The sequence below is a fragment of the Xiphophorus couchianus genome, chromosome 15, assembly GCF_001444195.1.
Source record: "Xiphophorus couchianus chromosome 15, X_couchianus-1.0, whole genome shotgun sequence".
NCBI classification, from domain to species: Eukaryota; Metazoa; Chordata; class Actinopteri; order Cyprinodontiformes; family Poeciliidae; genus Xiphophorus; species Xiphophorus couchianus.
Window position 1 is genome coordinate 20,778,814 of NC_040242.1, and position 23,386 is coordinate 20,802,199.

Below are 23,386 nucleotides of genomic sequence, written 5' to 3' on the forward strand. Positions count from 1 at the left end.
CATGTCAGCTTTAAAAGCTACACAAAAAAGTTACTCATTAAAAATAACAACCCTGATCAAAGTTCGTCCTCGGCTTGAAGGAGAATCATGGTTCTGTTCAACATGGGACCTGAAGGCAGATTGAGGAAAATTGCTGTTCTGATCGGCGTTTTTGTCATTTTAAAGGTAAGTCGTGTTAATGGATCTCACTTTTCTATACGAAGTTGAAAGTAAAGTTTTGGCTGAGCATTTTGGATTGAGAAGACCTTCTCGTTGTGTGCTAGGTGCAGGCTGATCCGGCAATAACTGGTTGGTGTCTAATCGTCCACATTAATCAGGCAATTTGTTGGCTACTTTTGTTTTGGGTCTAACACTGACTTTATCCTGTAGATGATGAAGCAGATGCCGGTGAACTTAGAGATGACATTCTTGAAATTAACAGAGGTATTCTGTGCTGATTTTCTCTGCACTGATGCGGTCTAAAATAACTTCCACTACCTGCTAACACACAACTTTCATTTTACTGCCCACATGTCAGGATTGACACATCTGTTTGAGGGAGACATTGCTGTCAATGTAAGTGAACGGAGAGGATGTGTAGAAAGTGTTTGTAGAGAAGTCAAATATGGATTTTTCTTGCACGGTGTTCTGTAGCCAAAAAGAAACGCCATCCTTGATGAAACAAGAAGATGGACGTTTCCCATACCTTACATCCTAACTGATTCCTTAGGTACACATTTGCACACGTTGCCCAAATTGTCATAATTTGATAAAACACAAAAGGAAACAAATTCCCTTTTCCCTTTTGATTTAGATCTGAACGCTAAGGGTGTAATTCTTCAAGCGTTTGAGGAATACCGCTTGAGATCCTGCGTGGATTTTAAACCCTATGAGGGAGAATCCACCTACATCTCCTTCGTCAAGCTCTCTGGGTGAGAGACTAGCTTTGTAGCTAGCTAGGTTGTTGCTTAACTTTTATGGCCCAGTCATTGAGTCATACAAAGATACCAAGATGCTCATTTGCCCAGTAGCTAAGTAAAACTCAATAGAAGCAGAAGCGTGCTTACTGCTTTCTCTGTAAACCATGCAGTTGCTGGTCATACGTCGGAGACGATGGGACAGGCCAGAACGTGTCCATTGGTGACCGGTGTGACACCAAGGCCATAGTGGAGCACGAGCTTCTGCACGCGCTGGGCTTCTACCACGAGCAGTCCCGTTCAGACCGAGATGACTACGTCAAAATCTGGTGGGACGAAATTGAAGAAGGTGGGTGTCTGTTGTTTTAATTTCACATTCAGTCGAGCGTAGAGTGGCCATTTGAAAGCCAGCTGGTGAATTTCAGTAGAGCTGACCGGGAGAACTGTTGCAGTAAAGCTGCTTGTGTGGCTTCGTATTACTGTAAAAATTTTTCTAGTGTGGATACGAGCATAAAAAAATTGTTTGCTTACCCCTTACATTGCACATCTTTCACATTTTCATTTAGTCTCGTGAATTTCAGGATGACTGCCAGTTTTCAAGATGGCTGACATTTTCGATTCTTTTAAAACGATTATTGCCATAAAGTGCTACCCGCTCTCATGAGTTGGATGAACGTTATGTTAGGTCAGATGTTTTCGACTTTGGTAATTCTTTTCATATAACTTTAAAATAATATGTAGCAAAATCGGCATCTATCAAAGTTGAAGAATTTGTGCTTATTCCGTCGTAATGGAAAAATTACAATGAAAATGACTCAATATGCTGTTTGTATAAAAAGTTTGATAGTAGTTCTAAATCAAGCATAAATCAGATGTATTCTAGATACACGAGTAATGTGAGACCTTGGACATGTTGAGAAGAAAAGAATGGTATATTTAAAAAAAAAAAAAACTTACTGGAGCGACAACTGAAGTGATTCAGTTCTCCAATCTGTGTTTACGGTCGACAAAAACCCAGCTTTTATTTTGATATTTCACTTCCGCTTATCAACAAGCTAATTTGCTTATTAGCTAAATATTTAGCTTGGACCTAAATATTTAGTTATGAGCTAAATATTTAGTTTGTAAATTAAATAAAATTAAATGTGGAACACAAATATCTACTTTGGTACATAAACATTTAGTTTTGACCATACAGTTCCCAGTTATTAATTCCAGCTATGTAATTTATAGCTGTTGAAAAATGCTGAAGTGAAACTTTGGTTCTGGTCATGCTTCATTGTCCATCATATGCACACCCCATTAAATAAAGTGTTACCAAAATGTGAATATATTGAAAGCACAATGTAATTTGTTTCACCTGGAAAGTGTTTTGTAATCGACCCTTCTGTGTTCTGGCAGCCTGATGTGTTTGCGGTACTGTAGTGTGTATGAAGCATCTAATGTACAAAGTGGCAAAGCAGAATAATAAAATACATTAAGTAACTAAAAAGTGAACTTCATTAGCAATAATAGTAAACCAAAAGTGTAATTGTAACATACTGTAATCACACTACTAATATATAAAATATGTAGTGCCAATATACAGAAACTACATTCTAAATATATTTTAAATGTAATTCAATCCCAAAAATAGTACACTCAAAATATCAAGCACGTTTATATTACATAAAAAGCAATATACTTAAACTATACTAAGTGTAACTTAAGTTGTTCAAAAAAAGTATGTTAGTTCCAACTTCTCAGGTGACTGAGTTCAGCATGATTTTACTTTTTGAGAACCTCTGAGAAGATTAGGTAAATTTCATACAAGCAGCAAAACTGGGTGTCAAACTGATAACAGCTGCTGCCTGTATGTATGTTAAAAAAAGGTGAACAAATGGTTTAAAAAAGTGAACAAATTTTAGTACACTTTAAATTATGCTTTGATGCAATTTAAATGCTATTAAAATACACTTAGCACAAAATTAGTTGTTCCAAAATGTCACACGTTAAGTTAACTAATCCTAAGTGAACTTGAAGTATATTCATGATTAGTCTGACTTAAAGTATGCTTAAGTATGCTAAAATGTAACATACTTAGTATATTTATTTTTCACCAGGCTGTAGTTGAATGAAAAACCTGAATGTTTCCAAACCGCAAACATGAATTTCTGGGGTAATTTTAAAGTTCTAGTTTATCTGTGGTGCCAAATATCACCTCAAATACTATTTTTTAATAAGTTAAAGATGGAATGTTGACTTCAACACACTTTTCCACACCATTGGTGCGTCTACTGTATATATTTCAGAGTAGCAAAACTAAAAAGAAAAAAACTTTTTTGTGTGCACGTGATTATCACAAATTAGGCATGTATTTTGTGCCATATTTTTTAATAGCTTTCAAAAATGTATTAAATATTACTTCCACATATACAAATGGTGTATTATGTACTATGGTAGATTTTCTACAGTTATCTCCTGATCGTACTTTCATGTCGGTGATAATGTAGCTCTATCCTTATAGGGATGGGGCACAATTTCAACAAATATGAAGATGACTTTATCACAGACCTGAACACACCGTACGATTATGAGTCCATCATGCACTACAGACCGTTGTCCTTTAATAAGAATGAAAGCATCCCCACAATTACAACCGTCATACCATACTTTAACAATGTCATTGGTCAGCGGTTGGACTTCAGCGAAGTAGACATCACCAGGCTCAACCGCATGTATGACTGTGGTGGGTATTTCTACTTTATTACTTTATCACACATTACAGATTTGCCTTTGTTTTTTTTTTTTTTTGGATGGGTAATAACTTAAAGGATACAAGCCAGTCTTTTAAAAGAAAACACCAGTTCTCCAAGGTTACGGATAACTGTGGTCACCTTCGGTTTTTGTGTGGATATTGAGAATTTTCACCTTTATTAAGATTCCATTTTGTTTGATATCAAACATGTTTCAGCTGAGACACATACTCTGCTGGATCAGTGCTCTTTTGAGCTCATAAACATCTGTGGAATGATCCAGAATGAGGACGACAATGCAGACTGGGTCCAGACGCTGAGCAGTCCAAGCGACGGGGATCATACCCTGGAGGGACGCTGTAGAGGTACTGCAGAGGTTTCATAGTCATAAAGAAAATCTTAAACCAAAAAAAAAAAAAAAAAACACTCAGAAGTGATATAACAAAATTTGTCGTTTACTGAAGCGTGATCTCTTTCAGATTCTGGCTACTTTATGAAGTTTGACACTTCTTCCGGTGCAGTGGGCAGCAGCGCCCTGCTGGAGTCACGCATCCTCTACCCAAAGAGAAGTGAACAGTGTCTCCAGTTCTTCTATAAGATGACCGGAGCAGCCGGGGACAAACTGGTGATCTGGATCAGAAGTGATGACGGGACGGGAGCCGTGAACACCATCAGAAAGATCCACACTATCACAGGTGTGTTCCCTTAAAACTGAACTTGCATTAAATTAGGAAGGCCTAGTGATTGGGATGACTAATAAAAGTAATCAAAGGATTAATAACTACTTGTTTATGTTTGTTTCTTAGGCAATGGAGATGATGCCTGGAAAATTGCTCACGTGAATCTTAAAATGTCCAAAAAGTTCCGTTACGTTTTACAAGGAATCAGAGGATCGGCCGGCTCCTCGGGCGCCATCTTAATCGATGACATCACTCTAACTGAGACCGTCTGTCCCAGTCTTGTCTGGCAAATCCGCAATTTCACTGGCGTTCTCGCCACAACTCCCGTCGGCACGCCTGTAAGGAGCAAATGCATTTATAGCGCGGAGGGCTATTCGTTCGGAGTCACTGTCTACCCGAATGGAAGAGAGAGCGAATACCCGGATTATGTTGGCGCAACGTTGCATCTCTGCAGTGGGGAAAATGACTGAGTGATGCAGTGGCCAGCAGAAAACAGGCAGGCCACCATTGTAGCGCTGGATCAGGACCCAGATGTTACACTGAGGATGTCTTCCACAAGAAGCTTCACCTCAGGTAGGCAGAGATAGGCAATGTTCACTGTACTGCTGGTTCATGACTCTCCAAACAAGTCAAAAATGTCTGTTTATCTGATGAGCTGTGCTTTCACAACTCTCAAAACCATATCCCTTAAATTTTAGCAATTGGTTATTGCACTAATTGACCTTTCATTTTTGTTTTGTTCCTTCAAAGAATTTGTGGTCCAACAGTAATAAAGCATGGAGATTTTCTGAGTAGTCTAACCTGGATTTCCTTTTCCTTACCAGACAATAACACCCGCTGGGACAAGCCGACCACCACGTCTAATGCAGTCTGGGATGAGAGCTGCCAGTGCTACCGGGGTCAAGATTACGGCTGGAGCACGTTCATATCCCACATCCAACTACAGCGGAGGAGCTTCCTCAAGAATGATGACCTCATCATAACTGCTGACTTCAATCTTTTGACAAAAGACAACCTCTAAAATCTGACGCCACTCCGTTTTTGTTTAGAAAGTTGCATTCGTGTCTTCTTCAGGGGATTTTTGAGTCATTTGTTTAAGCAGTTATTGGTACAGCGACACCAGAGACGAGAGGGTGAGCAAGTTTTTCAAAGGGTTTGGTTCATTCGACAGCAGCGCGCGAACCACACCGGCTGAAAATATATCAAACGTTGGAACTTTAGTCCCGAATCAAACCAGGTCTACCGGGCTATCAGGTGTGAAAACACCCTTAGTGACTGCAGTTCAAGGTGGAAGAGGAGAAAGCATTAACATATGACCGGAAACGTCTTGTCTCTCTTCCCAGGTGTGCATCAACCCAGGCCACCTTCTATTCTGGCCCGAGGTGTGAGGAAGTGAAAATAGACAGAGGCATCCTGGGAGCTCTCATCGGCGGTGCGGCGGGAACTGTGGTTCTAACGTTGGCCATCTTCGCTGTCATCAGGAGATCTCACAACAACCCGTTTTAAAATGTTCGGGTTCCCGTTTAGCACAGCAAAAGACTGGACCAGTGCTGGTCCGGTCTTTAAACATACAGAAATGTTTCAAATTACAAAAATGAACTCTTCCATTCCAAGAGACGCTCAAAGCCAGGAAAACACTGAGAACATTGATACAAATGGATAGTTTAGCAGAAGTAGTTTCAAAACACTCACTTGGTGTGCAACAGGGAAGAAAAGTGAATAATTTATGTTGCAATATAGGCTTTAATTAACTAAATTAATTTAATAATATTGGTTTAGTAGCACTTGTTGTCATGGTAACAGATTCAGCAAATAAAAATGTACAACGGCGCTTGAGTTTCTAAACCTCTTTATTTCATTATAACTTCTAATACATACAGCAATATACAAGTATTGTTTACAGCTTGTAGTTAATCAAATTATGTAAATTAACTTTTTTTTTAAATAAACCGATCACAAACAGACTTGATAAAATTGTACTTTGCTCTATATACATTGGTTTGGAACAGAATTTGCAAAAATTTGCATGAAGTTGCTATTTGTACTGAGAAGCATAACGTTTACAGACAAACAGTCACTGTTCACTATTTGCATTATTTAATTAAAATTATAATAAATAAAAGCTCCACACTGACCCTTAAACCTAAAGAAAATATTGGTTATTTAAATGTGTTGCTTGTCTCATTGGTCAGTAACACATATGGAAAGTACTTCTACAGTATATATGCATCATTTTGGAAATATCACCAACTCACTGCTAATTATCATTAGTTTTCTACTTGATTGGTTATTGATTATGTTCTTAGAGCAATCAGCTACACATTTGGAACAGTCTATGGATCAAAATCTACCACATTGCAAACTTCAAGAAGTGTTCTCCCCTGGGGGCGCTGCGGTCGCCAGAGCTGCTCTTTCTGTTTCCACTGCCTGTGGCACACAAATAGCAACATTTAAGACCAGAAAACAAACTTTAGAAGTTCAAAATGTTAGTGTGTTGCCGACTGACTTCTTTAATTAGATGGTGATCTGTAAAGCTAGGTGGATTATTTTAGTAACTCTTAAAGATGAAAAACACTAGCATGTGGCACTGGTTGTGTTATTGTTTTAAGATCAGACTGGATAGCTAGCAAAAAGATGAAGTTATTAGCTCATTTATTACCAAATAAAAAAGAGATGGTACCAAGATAACCTAAGGAAAAGTTGTGGACCGTGTCTTTAAACTTGATTTAGCGCCCAGATGCTAGATGCGCTGTCCCTCCTCCTTCCAGTTGGTCCAACCAGATAAGCGAGTCAGCAGAGCTGTAGTTTCCATCGCCCTGGTGTTTACTGTGCCACTTTATTTTCTTAAACAAAGATCACCCCCACGAGCCACATGATATAGTCTTATAATATGGTACATGCTGAGCAGGCTGACCAATGCAAATCAAGTTCTCTAGAAAACCTGTATGTGATGTCATAAAAGACATGCAAGCCTGTCGTCTAGAGTGTAAGGTTGCAAAATGCTGAATGTTAGAGTTTTATTAAAGCAAAGTTTTATTAACTGTCATGGTTCACCTTGGCTTCTATGTCAGAAACCAGTCCTGCCTTTCAATGTTTTTCATGTACACTGAAACTTAATTTGGTGTGAAGTATTAATGTTTTGTAGCCTAAATGCAAGTTTTAAATGTAACGTGAAGCTTTGAAGTTACATTTCAAAATAGTGTTAGCTAAAATTAACGAGCCAAGGATGTGTACACATTTTTAAACCAGTGTAGGTGTAGAAGGAGGACACTTCTGAAGGTAAAGAAGAAAATGTAACAATTTTAGTTACATTAATAAAATATTATTTCTTGTCATTCTGATCTTTACACAGTGTTAGTAGCTTGACAAGTTGCTAAGTAACTGTATCAGCTCTTATCTGCTCTGGTAGCCTGCAGTAGGCTATTTACTTTACTAACAAACATGCTAACGCTCTTTGCTAGCATTTTTCTCAATCAGTTTCCTTAAAAACAAAAGCTGTTTGTGGTATTCACTACAGGAAAAACTTCCAGACAGCTGACTATCATCTTTTACTACATGGAATCATTTAGGAATATTAATTCGCTTTCAATTATCAGTCAGCTAAATGGCAGCTTGAGGTAGAGGAAGTTTTGCGTTAGAACCAAAAACAACCATTGAATGTCTCTTGCTTCACATAGAAGAACTTCAGGAATGAGACAGTAGATATAACAAGCCATTTAACAGATCTATGTCCAGATTAAGATTGGCCAATGTTTATATTTTCTCTGTTGCTACTATGACCATGTCTGATAAAATAGATCTTTCAATCCAAACTATAATCGTTCAGTCTCTGGTCTCCATTAAGAATTTCCTGCAGCATCCCATGAGTATTAATTAGTCTCAGTTTTAGACCATGGCAGCAAATCCAAAAACAAAATCAGAGGACAAAAAGTAACAATATAATAAAGCAACATTATAATAACTGTAATAAAATGTGACTATATTTTTTGGTTCCATATGATACCAATTAATAATATCTACCAGCAGGAGGTCATTTGGAGTAATTTTGATTTGATTATGAGTCAAGATAGAAATGTCCAGCTGATTTTACATGAGATGTAAGCATTTAAACGTGTATTGGTCTTTATGTTTTATAAACATATTGAAATACAGCAGAAGACAAATTCATATATAATGCGTACAAAATGTTTTGTCGACAGGTTTGAAAGCATGAAGTAATATGTAGGTATGACGGGTTAAGATTTAGTGGGTAAACTGACCTGAGGTACCTAAACATACTCTTCTTGTAAAACCTGGTCATTAGGAATCTTAGTCCATCAACAGGTGTTAGGGCCATGATGTTAGAGATCACTTCATATAGTTCCACATCATAGCACTTCCCCCAAAAACTGTACAGCAGGGACTTAACATGGTGGTTGTGTTACCATTTAAAGACTCACAACTTTGGATAAACTGGAATCACATATGGATCAGTGAAGCTGGCAGTTCTGAATAAATGACAGCATCACTGTCCTTTTATCAACACATTGAATAGTTCCACTTTTATAACTTATACCACTCTCCTAAGCCTTACATTCAGTTAGTTTTTAATCTCAAATCGAAGGTCAATAATAGACCTTGTATAGGAGATCTTACCTTCATCATTTGTCTTTTGTGTAGAGTGTAGTTGAACTATTAGTCAGTTTCTTGGTACTATCAGTGTCTCGTCCAGTTTTTACCTGAGGAAAGACCCCCAAAAAACAACATGATTTCTTCTGGGTGTTTCCATCATATCAGAGCTTCAAGTATTCCAGCTGAATAACTTACCATTATGATTCTAACCACTTCCTGCCTCACCTGGGGATAACATAACCAGAATGATGGTAAAAATCATCTTTCCATACAGGGGACGTGGTAAAACTTAACGTATGATCACTTCAGAGTCACTGGTTTTATTTTTTGGTTTCATTTCATCTTTCTGTTTTCAATATAGTAAGAAGTACAGCGCAAAGGGTCTAAAAGACAAACCTACCTTCTGCTCTCCCACACAACCTGTTAGTAGAATGAGAAGGCCCTGAAAGAGACAAAAGCATATTTTACAAGATTTCTATCCGGTGCCACTACCTTTAAAACTAATCCTGTATTTTTGCTTTCTTCTCTATCACTTAGCCTATAGATTCCACTGTGTACATAACACGCTCCCTATCTTCTGCCTTCTGACAATGCAGACATTTTACATTGCTAATGTAAAATGTTGAAAGGGGTTTTGAGTAGACCGCGCTTTTTTCTTTTCCGTGATTTTGGGTTTCCCTGTTGTCTGACTGTGAATCTGCCTCACTCTTCCTGAGTGTCGAGCTGTTAGAAATGGTTTGTAATCACAAAAGTAGCATGGACAATTTGCTAATTTGCAAATTAGCAAATGATCATAATCATAATTAATGATTGATATGAGCATCTTCAGTCACCTCGCCTTTTGATAGATAGATAGATAAATCTTTGTCATTGTCACAAGGACAACGAAATTTAAAAGGTGCCATCAGTCAGTGCATATGCTTAAAAACAAAAAATAACTGTCTCACTGTTACTAAAGGTGAAATTATAAAACAGTTTTTCAACATTTTTACCCTTAGTGGTGTTTGTGTCCTGTACAATTCAACTGAAATTTAAACAAATCAATCAAATAGGGGGTCGACAACCTGGGTGCTTCCATGGAGATGTCTTCAGGTTAAAGCTTAGTTGAAAGACCTTTTTACTAAATTTCTATCATCACTTTTGGGGGCTTGTTACAGCTATCTGCATTCTGTGTATCATCTTTGTAATATTAGTCTACCTTAGAAAAGTTCTCCAAACTATCAGATAGTGAGGACATGTCTGATCCACCGTCCTCTTCAGATGAGTGTCTATTATATTCTATTTGGAAATATCCAAGTAACGGTGGGTCAGAATTTAAGACAGTTGAATCACTTTATGTTTGAGTAAAGCACAGCACTGCCTTAAGGGTGTGCAACATTTTCTTTCATTTGAATTGTGTTGGAATAGGTTTGAAAGTCATTCTGGAATTTTAACCGGGAAATTTGCACTTTTACGAGCTGCTGCGCACGTAGCTAATATTCAATGCAAAAAGCTGTTTCTGAAATGTTATTTTGGGCTCCTTGTGAATATAGTGGCTCACTGTTTGCTGATTTGCTTATTTACCATCAGATTACAGGAGAAGATATGTACAGTTCTGACTTCATCATTATGAATGTCATGTTTACCCAACTCTTTAGCTATTCATTGAAGGCATTCTTTATTTGGGATGAGTCAATAATACAACATACATCTTCAATGAATCTTTAATTAACTGTTAAGGTTCTAATTTAATATGGAGTTTTTCTAATCCATACAATGTTTCAATACAAAAATATTTGACTTGTCTGTGTGGACAGCTGCAAATTTCAGCCTCCCACACCTCCTTGTTGGGTTTATAGTAGGCCTGTCTTTCAGTCCATGGTTATGTCACTGATGTTGGTCTTACAATGGAATGAAAAGGCTTACACATAGCATTTTTCAAATGGATCCAAATGGATCTTGTATATATTTATCAATATGACTGTATGTATACTACTGACTGCAAGTTTGTCTGAATTGGCCAATTTTTGCCTGAAGACAAAAATTAGCCAAACTGTTATTAAGTTTGGGTTAATAACTGAAACTGAAGCCCATTTCACAGCATGGTTCTGCAAAAAATACACAAGCACCAAAAGGCCTTCCGTGTCAGGACAAGATCACCGGTGCTTTTAAATAATGAATTATCATTAACAGCGCCCTCGTTCGGATCGGCACTTCTGTCTTTGCAGTGCAAGATGGTTGTTTACAGCTCAGGCATCACAGCGTCGAACTGGCACATTACAAGTGTCACGGCCAAACGTTAGCAGTTGGCTTAAATAAAAAACTTCAACAGAGTGTACGCCTCCAGCAATGGTCCAGCCATTCTGTACGAAGCAAAGCCAAGAACAAGGAGCTGGTATTTACCAAGCTAGCAACTCCCTATTGTTCTATCGACTGAGAGGAAAGTATTCAGGGCTTCTGGTACAAGCAAAATTGTTGTGAACCTTCTCCATCGTGTTATTATTTGCATCGGATCCTGTGTTTTGTGCTCAGCTAGTAGCCGTGGGGTGTATTATTTATGTGTTGCTTTCAACCTCTCCCTCACCCATTATGTGTTGATTTCTTTCAGTTGATCGCAAGGTGTACGAAGTGTGTGAAGATCACGGATCGACACCATGATGTGAAAGGGGCTTGTGAGTTGCATAGTAAATTACCTGGAAAGAATTGAGGATGACGAAGGCGTACTCAGCAACCCCATACAAGGAGTTGTTTTGATCCAGCAGGAGTATAGCAAACCCAATGATCCATGTTACTCCAAAGACTGGAGCTAGAAAGACAATCACTTTGAGAATGCTCTTGGCTGTGTCCTTGTCATCTGATTTGCTGCTGTCTGGTACAGAGGTCTTCACCAAGGTGACAATGACAACCACCATGGAGAAGACATTTGACAAAATAATGGTGCCCACAGGAAGAAGAAATGCGTGAATGGAGCCCTCCAACAGCCGGACATAAGTTAACCAACAGGTATCTCTACTATAGTAGTCCTGTTCTTTGTATTTGTAATACACATAGCTGGTTCCCACTAGTGCAATTGGTACAACATAGCCTACAATGCTGGAGAGGTACATGAAGACTCTTTTCCTGACTGGGCTGAAAACAAAGATGAGTTGGTGGACGAGCATCACACTCAGACAAAGCATCCAGCAGAACATCGTCAGGTAAAACAGGTGCTTGCAGATGGTGAAGGTGAAGCACCAGGTATCGGAGAGCTTCTTGGGATCAGTCGAAGCCAAGAAGCTGCAGTCTGCGAGCAGGCGGAACATGGCAATGTTCACCACGGCTGTGTGACGGAAATGCGACAGGTTCGTCTTTGTCACGGCCGACCACACCAAGGATTCGACGAAAAGAAAGATCAGCAGGGAGAAAATAGACACACCCAGTCCAATGTTTGTGATCATATCAAGGATCAAAGAATCCTTGGTGTTGGGGTTGACGCCTTTGGACATGAGGACGGAGAAGGAAGTGAGGTGGTTGCATTCACAGAGTGTTTGGTTGTCGTCGGTGATGTTGGCAATACAGCCTTCGCTGGACCAGTCTTTTGCATTTGTATCCCAGAAGACACAGAGACGTTCTGTGGCGGTTGGTTGCTCGTCAGGGAAGAACATTGTAATCTTAATATCTGAATCATTGTTGCCTTCAAGGGTGGTTGACAGCAATATGCTGCTGTGATTTCTGCCTGGAAAGTTCTTGTTTTCCAATTTTTCCATCAGATTCTTCACGCCCATGGTTTTCATTGTTCCATTGGTCTTGTTCAAATTCACATCGATGCCATAAACAGAAATGCTGCAGTCATCACTTGAGCAGAATTTGAGCTCCAGGTTTGTACTGTTGAAACCCTCACTGGTGTTGATCTTGATGTTCTTCACCAAAGTCTCCACATTGGAAAGGTAGTTTGCAGACATGCCATGACGGACTGTGTTATTTACCCCACTCCAGTTTGAGTTGACCATATTGCTGGCTGCATCAATTAAATCCTGTAAGATATTAGGAAAACACACATGCATGTTATGTGGTAATCAGGTTAGGACATTATCAGTTTGACAGTAGCATAAAAATGGTAGCTGAAATTAAGTTTTTTATTTCTGATAGTATGACTAATTTGGAATTAATCAAATTTTTGATCCATGTGGGAAGTAAGACAATGTATCCCACAACTGCTGATGAACTCTTTAAAGTGAGTATTGTCCAAATGATATTTAGGTGTAGATATTACCTACTTTATATCATCATTTTGAAGATCATATTGTTTACTAAAAACAAAATGCATTCTTTAGCAATCTGTGTGATGATTATGCCCCGGCATCTCAAAAATAGATAGTGTAGATATAAAAACATTGATGAAGAAAGAAAATACTTAGAGTAGCGCATTAGTGTTGTTTTACACTGAAACTGAATTATATCAACAGTGAATGATCTTACAGGAAACAAATTCTCATCCAAAGCAATGTTGGCTGAAGCATTGGCCATCACTCCTATAATGCCAATGGAAGCACCAATGTCAGCAACGTCACCACCAGAACCATCGGAACTTAAACTAGAGCTGTTCTTGACTCCTTCAAATATGTTCTTAGCCACTTCCTGTGTGGCTCCAAGCCCATCCCGAAATTTCTAGAAAAAACATCAACAGCAATGGAGAAGCAAATATTAGTATATAAATCCTGCAGAAATGCTAATGATTTTCCTTCTGCGTCCTTAGTGGTGAAAAGATAAAGGAAGGTGTTACTGCTTAATATCTTCAATCCTGGCAGAGGCTTACAGTTCAGCAATTTGCAAACATGGTCGGTTGATATTTTGAAAGTCTAATAAAAAGCATATGCATTAAATCATGTCTTCTCTATGACCAGATAAGTGTGACATTCTGTGTGGGTAAATTCAAACTCACGTTAGCTGCATCTGTAACTTTGCTCAGCTCCTCACTGATGCATTTGGAGAAAACCTCTTGCCATATTCCCCCCTGATCACAGGTACGTGACTTGAACCCTACCCTGCCTGGTGGACAAGTCTGATTAGTCAATGTCACTCCACCTGGAGTTTTTGGCCAAAGCTCATTGTTGAGAGTCTCTTCTTTGCAGAATATAGCAGTTTCTTGAGAAAAAAAAGGATTAATGTCAGTCAACGTAAAGGCAAGTTAGAAGTATTGTGTCAACTGTGTCAAGTTGAATGGATTCAATACCACGAAACACAGGGATTTCCACAGCTGCAGTCGCTTCCTGACCTAGGTTGTTTTTAAAAGTGATTTTCACAACTTGTGGGCCTTTATATGCACAATCCAGCTGACATGGGTAATTGAAACTTGTGAGATTATTTGCTGCAACACAAAGATTGTTGTTTCTGTCAGGAAGCTGATTTAAGTTTAAGAATAGTAAATGTCCAAAAGACTGTAGAATTCTCTTACCATTTTGCTCGGGTTCATTGTTACCATTGTAGTTCCAATAGTATTTGTATGCCTCTTCGGACTTTGGGATAGTTGCTGTGACAGTTATAGAAGGATTCTTGCCAGAACAATCTGCAATCAGAGGGCTAAACTTCATGGTAATCACATCCGGCAGGAGAACTACTTTTATGGGAATCCTGGCAGTGTGTCTGATTGTTCCAGTAGTAAATCCACACTCGTATGTACCTGATGGGAACACACAGACACATTTCAAGGTCTTACTTTTTCTCTTTCGAATGACTGCTCATACATTGCTTGAGAAAATGTGGTTTGAGACACACTTAAGCACTTAATGCTTTTGTAATCTAACTGGTAATGTTAAAAAAACAACAACAACAACAAAAAAAACAGGGCACCATAGGGATGTTTTGAGGCTATACTGAATTGGATTCAGTAAAGCTTCAAAATATTTCATCAACCTTGACCATAGACTTTGCTGCTTCCCCTTGTTTTTCTTTAACTACAATAAGAGATGTTGTTTCCCCGTTTTGTCACCCTTCAGTGCCTGTGTGTCTCTAGAAATCAGGTGAACAGGCAGCAGGAGAGACTGAACTGAAATAATACTGCTGGCCCAGACTGTGTCATCCCGTGTGAACCACCTGTCTGGGATTCTGAAGCATTTTTTCGTTATGACGTTTATTTTCCCTTTAGAAAACCTGATTGCATAGTAATTACATACAATACACACTAAGTTTAGTCTCATCTTATATATCAAAGCTGGTTTCAGTTAAACATTAAGATAATCCAGATAAGGTTGGTATACTTGCCTGTCCATGCACCTGTTGCTTCAGTTACAACAAGTTTCACACAGGACAAGTATTCTGCAGTGGCACAGTCCTTGGTAATTTGGGTCAGAAGGCCTTTGTTGATCGAAAAGCGCTCAAATGGTCTACTTAGGTTCCACCCAGCGCTGACTGTCGCTTCCTCCATTACGCAGGTAAGACCAATAGATTCCTTATACTTCACTGTATCGCTCACCACAGAGATGTTTACCATTTCTATGTCATAGTAGAAGACAGAAAAATCAGTCAAATTAATAGACCAGAAATAATTCCATCCTTTGGTTTACAGCCCCAAAAAAGTGCCTCTGCCATGCATGGAAGGGCAGCATTTTGCCTGAGTAATCAAGAAACAAATAACATATACAAATTAACAACTGCTAATGAACATTATAGAAAGCTTCAAGAAAAACAATTACAGACATACAGTAGTTAATCAGTTGAGATGTGAGGAACTGATCCGGTGCACTTTCAAAATAACCACACAATCATTTTCACACTTCGGCCTGGTCCACATGTAGCCAGATGTCTGGGAAAAGTAACACATTTTCACTCGCTTTGGCCTTTCATCCACACAGAAACTCAGTTTGACATAACTAAAAGTTGTTATTTATAACAACCCAGACCAAAGTGGAGAATTGAAAAAAACTCTATTTATGTTTGCATGTGTGTATATATGAAAACTGAGATTTGCAGTCTGACGCATTATACTCTGCAACAAGTAATGGAGTCAATAAGTCCACATACTTGCTTTGACATGATTCCCAATTAACACTATCTTGTGTTTTGGTAACTTCATATTTCAGTTAGCAAAACTGAAATATGAAGTTTTGTTTTAGCAATTTTAAACTGCTATTTAAAAGTACTTTAACCTACATATCTTTCCACACAAGCAAACATCCTGGCGCCACGGTTAATTCCTAACAGGAAGTCTTGGATGTTTTTAAGCAATCTGATTGGCTGACACAGGTTTTACCTTTGTGCTGCACTGCATTCAAAATAATGCTCAGCGCTGGATTTATGCGGGTTCACATGGATGAAAACATTTTCCTGTGACTGATGCGGGAGATTTTATTTATTTATTTTTTTTCTATGAAAACATGCCTACGTGTGCACAAGGCCTGGAAGTGACATCACACAGATCATGAAATATGAAAATAAAACTGTGAGATTTACTGACGTTTAGTGTCGACGTAAATTGGGGCCGATGACAGGTTGACAGTCAGACCATTCAGAATCTGTTGAAGGTTAGTTAGGTCTAATCTGACGTAGACGTCCATCTGAAAGTCAGCAGTGGTCGGCTCTAAAGGTCTGCAGAGGATTTGGAAAACATAATGGATAAAACAAACATGTCTGTCAATGGAAACAGTTTGTCTTTTGGCACAGAACCAACAATTTATGTCACAATCTCAAGTCACATAGTGCTTACATGATGTCTATGTACTTTTACAAAGCACATAGTATAATTATTTACTTCTTTACTCCCTTTCTTCCTTATGCTGTCGTTTTTGTCTTTTCTTATTCATATCTGTACTCCCCTCCATAAACCATTGTTGCAAATGTCTATGCTTAAACGTGAGCACAGTGAAATTATCTGCAATTAGTTCGTAATAAGCTTCTGAATTTTGGAGTTAATTATAGATGTGGAAAGACAGCTCTGCCAATCTGAGTCTGAAAGTGAGTCTACTACACACTTTCACTTTTCCATGTGAAAGTGTGTAGTAGACTCTGTGTAGTCATCAAACTCAAGGCCCACGTGCCATGAGTTTGGAAAAAAATATCTCGTGATTTCGGTTGTGTTGTACTTGTCAGCAAAACGACAACATCCTGGTGACATTTGGAGAGTCCAAACCTCGGCCCAGTGATATTCACGGATCCCACGCCATTCAGCATCCTCAGCCCAGTTTCAAGCTTAAAACAGAGAGAAGAGAGTAGTTTTAGCACTTAGCCGAATGTCGAACAAACCTCTTCTGAGACAAGAGCAACGCATACCTTCGTGGTTTGCGCAGAAGCCCAGGACCCCGAAGTCAGCTGTACGGATCCATTGATGATAACTTCCAACAAATTATAAAAATAAGGGGAAAAAAAGTTTTGATGCAAAATCAAAGAATGTGCAAAAGGTAGCATGGCTCAAATCGTTTGGACCTCCTAGGTAGCTGGCCAATTTTCAGAAACTGTCAGAAAGACATTGGCGAGCCCTTACCATTGAATTTCTCAACGCAGATGAATGTAGCCTGGGATACATTTTTCAGACATGGAGCTTCAGTACAGCAGCCGTAATTGTAGCAGACCTCGTTACTCCAAGCGTAGCCTGTAGAGCAGTTGCAGCTGTATTCTTCTCCAACAACCAGGCATTCTGGAGAGTGACACAGAAAACAGATTTCTGTTACCAAAAACATGAGAACATTAACTTTAGAGCACGTTGTAAAATCACTTTAGGAAAAGTTTGAGTGATTTGATGAAGTCCTGCATTGTCCACACTTTTACAAAAGTATAATTTAATAAAAAATAAAAATAAAAAAAAAGCAACAACTTGAGATAGTACTTCCAGTCCAAAACAAATATGGGTAAAATTGAAAGATTCAAAGACTCACAAAGCAAAAAATAAAGTGAAAAGAAAAAGCCAAAACACTGAGTTCCTTTAAATCAGGGGTGTCAAACTTATTTTCATTTTGGGCCAAATCAAGATCATGATTGCTCTTAAAGGGCTGGTTGTGCCAAATGTATTGATAAAACCTGTTCACAAACTGTTAAAAAAAAGCAAAAAAAACAATAAATTCTTACAATTAAATAACATTATTGATCGTCTTTTCAGTCCCTCCAGGATTTTGTGATTCTTTTTCATAATTTCTTGAAATAAAAATCAAAGTGTTTATGATACTAATTTTGAAATATTTGCCCTTATTTATGACAGTAAATGCAACGTTTTGTTACTCGCTGTGTAGATCATGGACTATCATGTGTATATCATCTGACATCAATTAAGGCTGAGGAAGCTGTTTAGTACAAGTAAGAAAGTTTGAGACAATTTTTGAGAAAAATCTGCAATAAACTCCCAATTATTAGCATTAAACAGCACGTGGATTTGTTGATTTTGTTTGAATTTCCACAATAATTCTCAAGAACCTAGAGGCCTCAGATGAAAACTGCATAAATTTGATTGATAGCGTAATATCTAAGCTCACTTAGTGTTTAGTCTAGAATCTAGAGGGCCACATAAAAAGCTATGGCGGGCTGTATTTGGCCCACGTGCCTTGAGTTTCACACATGTGCTTTAAATCAAAACGGAAAAACCCGCCTGTTTGGAATCACCTTTGATTAATGAGAAATCTTCTTTGGATTGAAGCTTGTCAGTTAAGGTTAGGTTCGTAAGAGGGTTTGTAAGAGAAAATGTTCTCTTCTGTTTGTTGTGCTGTGTTTTTATCATGTCAATCGCTTTGAACGTCCTTGTTGCAGAAATGTGCTACACAAATAAATTTGACTCGACTTGTTGACGAGAATTGGAACAGTTTCTGCTTCCGCTTTAAATCCTCTAAATAAAGGATCAGAAAAACAGCCAGACTCACTCGGGTGCATCGATGCTACAAATGTGGCTAAACGCAGCAGGAGTTCCTGAACAAAGTGTGACCCACATTAACACACCGCCCAGTGAGGACTGCACGGCCAGCTACGCACCAGGATTTTGCACGTTTAATATTCGGTCCAACGGGTAAAATAAATGCAAAACTTCCTAACAAGTTTTTGTTTGCATTTTTAACAAAGATCAAATTAAAAAACAAAAACAAAAAACAATTTTTCACTCCAAACAGACACTACTTTCCCAAACCAGTAGTTCAACAAGCTCCCATCTGTCCACTGACTTCATGCTGGAACAACATGAAGTTGTTGTTCAGATAGGTTACCTGCGACCAGCTCGCTGCTGGAGATTAGCACATTGTTTCCACCCACACTGAGGGAAACGGATGGGCTCCAACTCGCCAGGATGCTCTGAGACGTCAGCGTGACGTTGCTCTCCACCATCACCTCCGCAACATAGATGTCTTGATGAAAGAGGAAGAGGAAGATGAGTTGACAAGCACAGATAGAATACAATTTACCGTCTTGATTAACACAAGAGATTGACAGTCTATTTGGAATGACGTAAGTTATACAGTGAACAGAGAGAAAGAGGCCTTGAGTCGTAGTTTGTGAAAACTGTGTTTTGTTTTTGGGGTTTTTTTGCGCGCCTCGGCTGCGCTGTCGAATTTCTCACCTTGCGAAAAAACCTACAAAGGCAAAAAATAAGAAAACGTCATAATTAGTGTCTGTGTCACATTGAGTTGGGCTTACATTGTTTTCATGAGAAAAATAGTGCAGGCCGTACAAATATAAAGTTTGAGAAGGAAAGGTGTCTCTACCTGGCACATGCACAGGGCGCCGACCAGAAAAAGAAAATGCTTGGTCCACATTGCTCCTCTGATGGGAAAAGAAAGACAAAAGATTTTAAAACTGTTCAAAGATCATTTTCAATGCGGACTTTTCCTGTCCTGCCAAACACTGCGGTTTGTTCGAGAACATACATATGTAACCGACTACATTTAAAAAGAAAAACAAAGTCCTTGGCATTCACAAAGACAATAAAGACATTCTCCTGAAATATCCCAGTACTGAGAGTTACTAATAATTTTAAAAAATAGCCTCAGCTTCAGTTTTACTTCAACGTTACTCGGACAAGTCTAGGTGCAATGGAATTATGTGTGTGGGGATTTTCCAATAAAAAAAAAAAAACAGTGCAGATCTCATGCAGTATTTTCCCTTCCTAACTGCAGCCTGAGGAGCAGGTGAAACCACATTCAAATGAGCAAATATGAAATACATAATGAGTAAAAGCTGATCTTCTCTGCAACCAAAGCAGTTGAAATGTGAACATATTAATGAGAAATGTGAATTAAAACATATTTATCTGTCTACTTCTCCTTAACCCACCTGGGTCATTCTGTAGATTTTGTATTTTTTCAATTTTATATTTATAAAGCTTCCACTCTTTCATACGGATTAAAAAAATCTGTTATTCTACGTTTTTCCCCTCCTGTTCACTGAAGGTTTGAACACACTATCTAGCAATTTCATTTCTTGCTTGGTTTCTGTTTTTTTTTGCAGTCGTCAGAGTTTCAGAGAAATGAAGATGATTTTTCTGTTTTTCCCCCCTTGGATACATGTTGCTTTAAATTAACCCATTTAGTTAAAACATATTTAGAAAATAACCTAAACTCAGTTGCTACCTTGCCGTAGTAGACAAAGGATCCCAAGGATTAAAACTATTGACTATATATTCTTTTTTTTAAATTACAAATCTGTTCTTGTGTCCTAGGGGCCCAAAAATCAAGTTGTAAATGTAAAACTGTCATTAAAACAAATAACATGTTTTTATGACAATACAACCATTAATATGAGGTATAATATAATTAATATGAGGGTCTTTCTTTTCGTCCTTCCTCTGATACAGTATCATCTCAAATTGTACTTTCTGTTAAGGAGGAAACTTACTTGTGTGTTTCATTCTAAAATAGTTTTTCTGAGTCACTTTATAGAAGCTAGCACAAATAAAAAGCACAACTAAAATCATTTGCATTATAAATTGGCGTCACAAGCATATATTTGTGAATTTTTTGTGTAAATCCTGATTAAAATAAATGTTATGTTGTAAAATGTATCTATAACATAAATATAGATAAATGCAGAAGACTTTCTGCTTTCAAAACAGTTTTGAAAAACATCAACGTGCTGATTTATGTTTAAAACTTCTTTCTCTCCAAACATTTTTTTTTACACAATTTATCAGCAGCCATCTGTTATTATTATTTTTTTTTAATGAAAGTTGCGCTGTGAGTATTTTCCTAAGCAAACACGTTTGCATTACTTTGCATCTGAGCTATGAATGGCAGTAAACTGGTGGGGATTTTTTTTTTTTTCTTCTGATACAGGAAACTGCTAAGTTCTGCCCGCAGAAGCAGCCGTAAAAAACCACTGCAGTAAAACGTCTGTAAACGCAGCACATCCTTTAACCCACAACATTTCCCTGTTGGCTGATGCCTTCCTGCGGCTCATTGTTTCTGAAATCTGTCCGACGTCACAAGTTGGAGGTTTTTTTTTATGTGTGACATCACTTCTTCAGTTATAAAAAAAAAAGCTTAAAACCAAGTACAGTCAATCATTTCCTCTATAAAGCAATATATATATATATATTCATATAAATCTAGACTCTCAGAACATATGATATATTTATGCAGCTTTATTTGAAAGACAAAAAAAAGGACATTAGCTGCTACAGGTCAAAGTGCATTACACCAAATTAAATGTTCATTAAACAACTTGAACAAGTGATCAAGCATGAAAATGAGTTTAATATTGCTATGTGTATTAAATTGAATGTTCACTCAGATTTCTTAATAAAAATGTGGAAAAATGCCACAAAGTCATTCAAATCAATCTGAAGCAACTCTTACCTTTGTTTGCTCCCACTGTCTCACAGAAAACCAAGGTATGAAACGTCCTGACTTTAGCTAACCAAGTAACAATGTAGTCCCATATCTACCAGCAGCTGATCAGAGATCAGAATCCCAGTAAGTGTGCACATTCGCCTCTAACGCTGGCTTATGCTGAGCAGGGTGGTGCTGGGGTTTTTTTTTTTTGGGAGGGGTGTGGGAGTTGGATGCTCTTTTGACGCAGCTTTCTGTTGGAGGCTCATTTGCATCCGTGGCTCGTCTCCAGTCCAGCTGGGCTGCTCAGGGCAGGACCCGTGTCTTCAGGTTTTCCATGGACATTTGTCTACCAAATCAAGCCGTCTCCTTCAGGAAGAGCAGCCACTCGTCTTGGGGCAACTCGCTCTGAGGTTCGTTTCTTAAGATGACTTCATGATACCTTGTTATTAAAAAAACAGAGAAAAAAAAACACATTTTCCCATTTCCTGAAAAGGTTACCCTTTTTTCCATGTTAGAGAAACCAAAAACACACATTTGAATGTTTTTTTTGTTATTATTTATTTTTATTGGGGTTGTATGTGACTCAGCGTTGTGCAATCGTGACAAAGTGTGGAATTATTTTGCAAACTGAACAAAAACTGAACATACGCTGTTCAGTTTATGTTAATCAAATCTTTGTCTATATTCTAACATCTAAAAAACACAATTTTGCAATGGCTTTGTTTTTATTAAATGATAAATTAAATTGAAATCACACACGAATGAGTTTGTTCACATGATAAGTCATTAAAAATCATGGCAGAAATGAATGTAAATGACATTTAATCTTAATTCAGCCATGGCGCTCATCATCTGCCGGCCAATCAGAAATTGCTGTCTTTCCATTAAGCACTTTTTTTTTGTTGTAATTTCGATTTATGCAATTTTATGGTTAATGAAAACACAGTTCTGTCATTCTAAGCAATACTGTGTAAAGAAAGGTCCCATGTGTCTGTACCAAGGAAACAGCTGAATTTGGACCAGACCATGATGGAAACCATCTCTCATGATTCCTGTCTGAACTTTGACTGTTCCATTCTAACACATTCGCATGCTTTGATTAACCCTCCTGTTACGTTGTGGGTCAAATTGACTCTGAGCAGAATAGATGTCTCAAGTTCATTTAGAAAGGCCACCAAGTAAAAAGAAAAGCTTTAAATATCAGTTCAGTCCATGTCAATGTTTAAAATTAATTTCATGTGTAAGTATTGTTGTTTTTTTCTTTGTAGATTTTTCCAGTGGACAATAAAGAAATCAAAATGTGTTTTTAAATGTAAAACAAATAAATTATACTCATTGGTCTGTTATCTGTAGGATATAAAGAGCATCACTGCACTCATATTAATTGAAATGGAATTGATAATTGGATACAAACATGTTTTTGGGAACATGTTGGGATTCTGACACCACTGGATGGTTTAACATTCCAGTATCAGTGTTCAATTTTCTCCACTGAATGTTTTGCACATAGGCCATGAAGTTACATTTTGGTATTTTTACGATCTAACACCTTCTTTTACCAATATTTTTATACCGGGTGGGCCATAAGTTTCCATACATAGAATGTAAAATGTATATTTCTTTAATATTTCAGATACCCAACAAGATGCGTTTGACAAAAGAGCAAAGAATTTAACATACACCGATGGTTGGATCAGGAAGCAGTCGCATGGTTGCACAAAACTTGAACAGAAAACATGGACAGAGCGTCACACACCACACTGTGGCAAAAC

At 38.0% G+C, this 23,386-nt stretch overlaps 2 protein-coding genes across 2 annotated transcripts; one reads left to right on the forward strand and one right to left on the reverse strand.

The window, feature by feature from the left end:
* The first annotated feature begins 49 nt into the window (after window positions 1-49).
* mep1a.2 (meprin A, alpha (PABA peptide hydrolase), tandem duplicate 2) lies at window positions 50-6,275 on the forward strand. The gene is given in 12 exon segments (XM_028039910.1): window positions 50-165; window positions 264-288; window positions 370-423; window positions 518-555; window positions 634-709; window positions 794-911; window positions 1,070-1,245; window positions 3,403-3,624; window positions 3,850-3,996; window positions 4,111-4,326; window positions 4,438-4,884; window positions 5,136-6,275. Coding segments are annotated over 12 exon segments (1,794 nt in total). The 5' UTR covers window positions 50-87; the 3' UTR covers window positions 5,333-6,275.
* Window positions 6,144-21,796, reverse strand: adgrf3b (adhesion G protein-coupled receptor F3b). Its single transcript, XM_028039907.1, has 18 exons — window positions 21,639-21,796; window positions 19,551-19,608; window positions 19,406-19,418; window positions 19,056-19,193; window positions 17,357-17,509; window positions 17,146-17,207; window positions 17,006-17,064; window positions 16,334-16,464; window positions 15,142-15,372; window positions 14,336-14,560; window positions 14,114-14,248; window positions 13,823-14,025; window positions 13,360-13,548; window positions 11,595-12,914; window positions 9,323-9,364; window positions 9,118-9,147; window positions 8,947-9,029; window positions 6,144-6,738 (listed from the first exon to the last, which is right to left on the reverse strand). Exons 2-17 carry the CDS (start codon window positions 19,599-19,601, stop codon window positions 8,952-8,954), a joined length of 3,060 nt encoding a protein of 1,019 aa, XP_027895708.1. The 5' UTR covers window positions 19,602-19,608; window positions 21,639-21,796; the 3' UTR covers window positions 6,144-6,738; window positions 8,947-8,951.
* Between the last annotated feature and the right edge of the window lie 1,590 nt (window positions 21,797-23,386).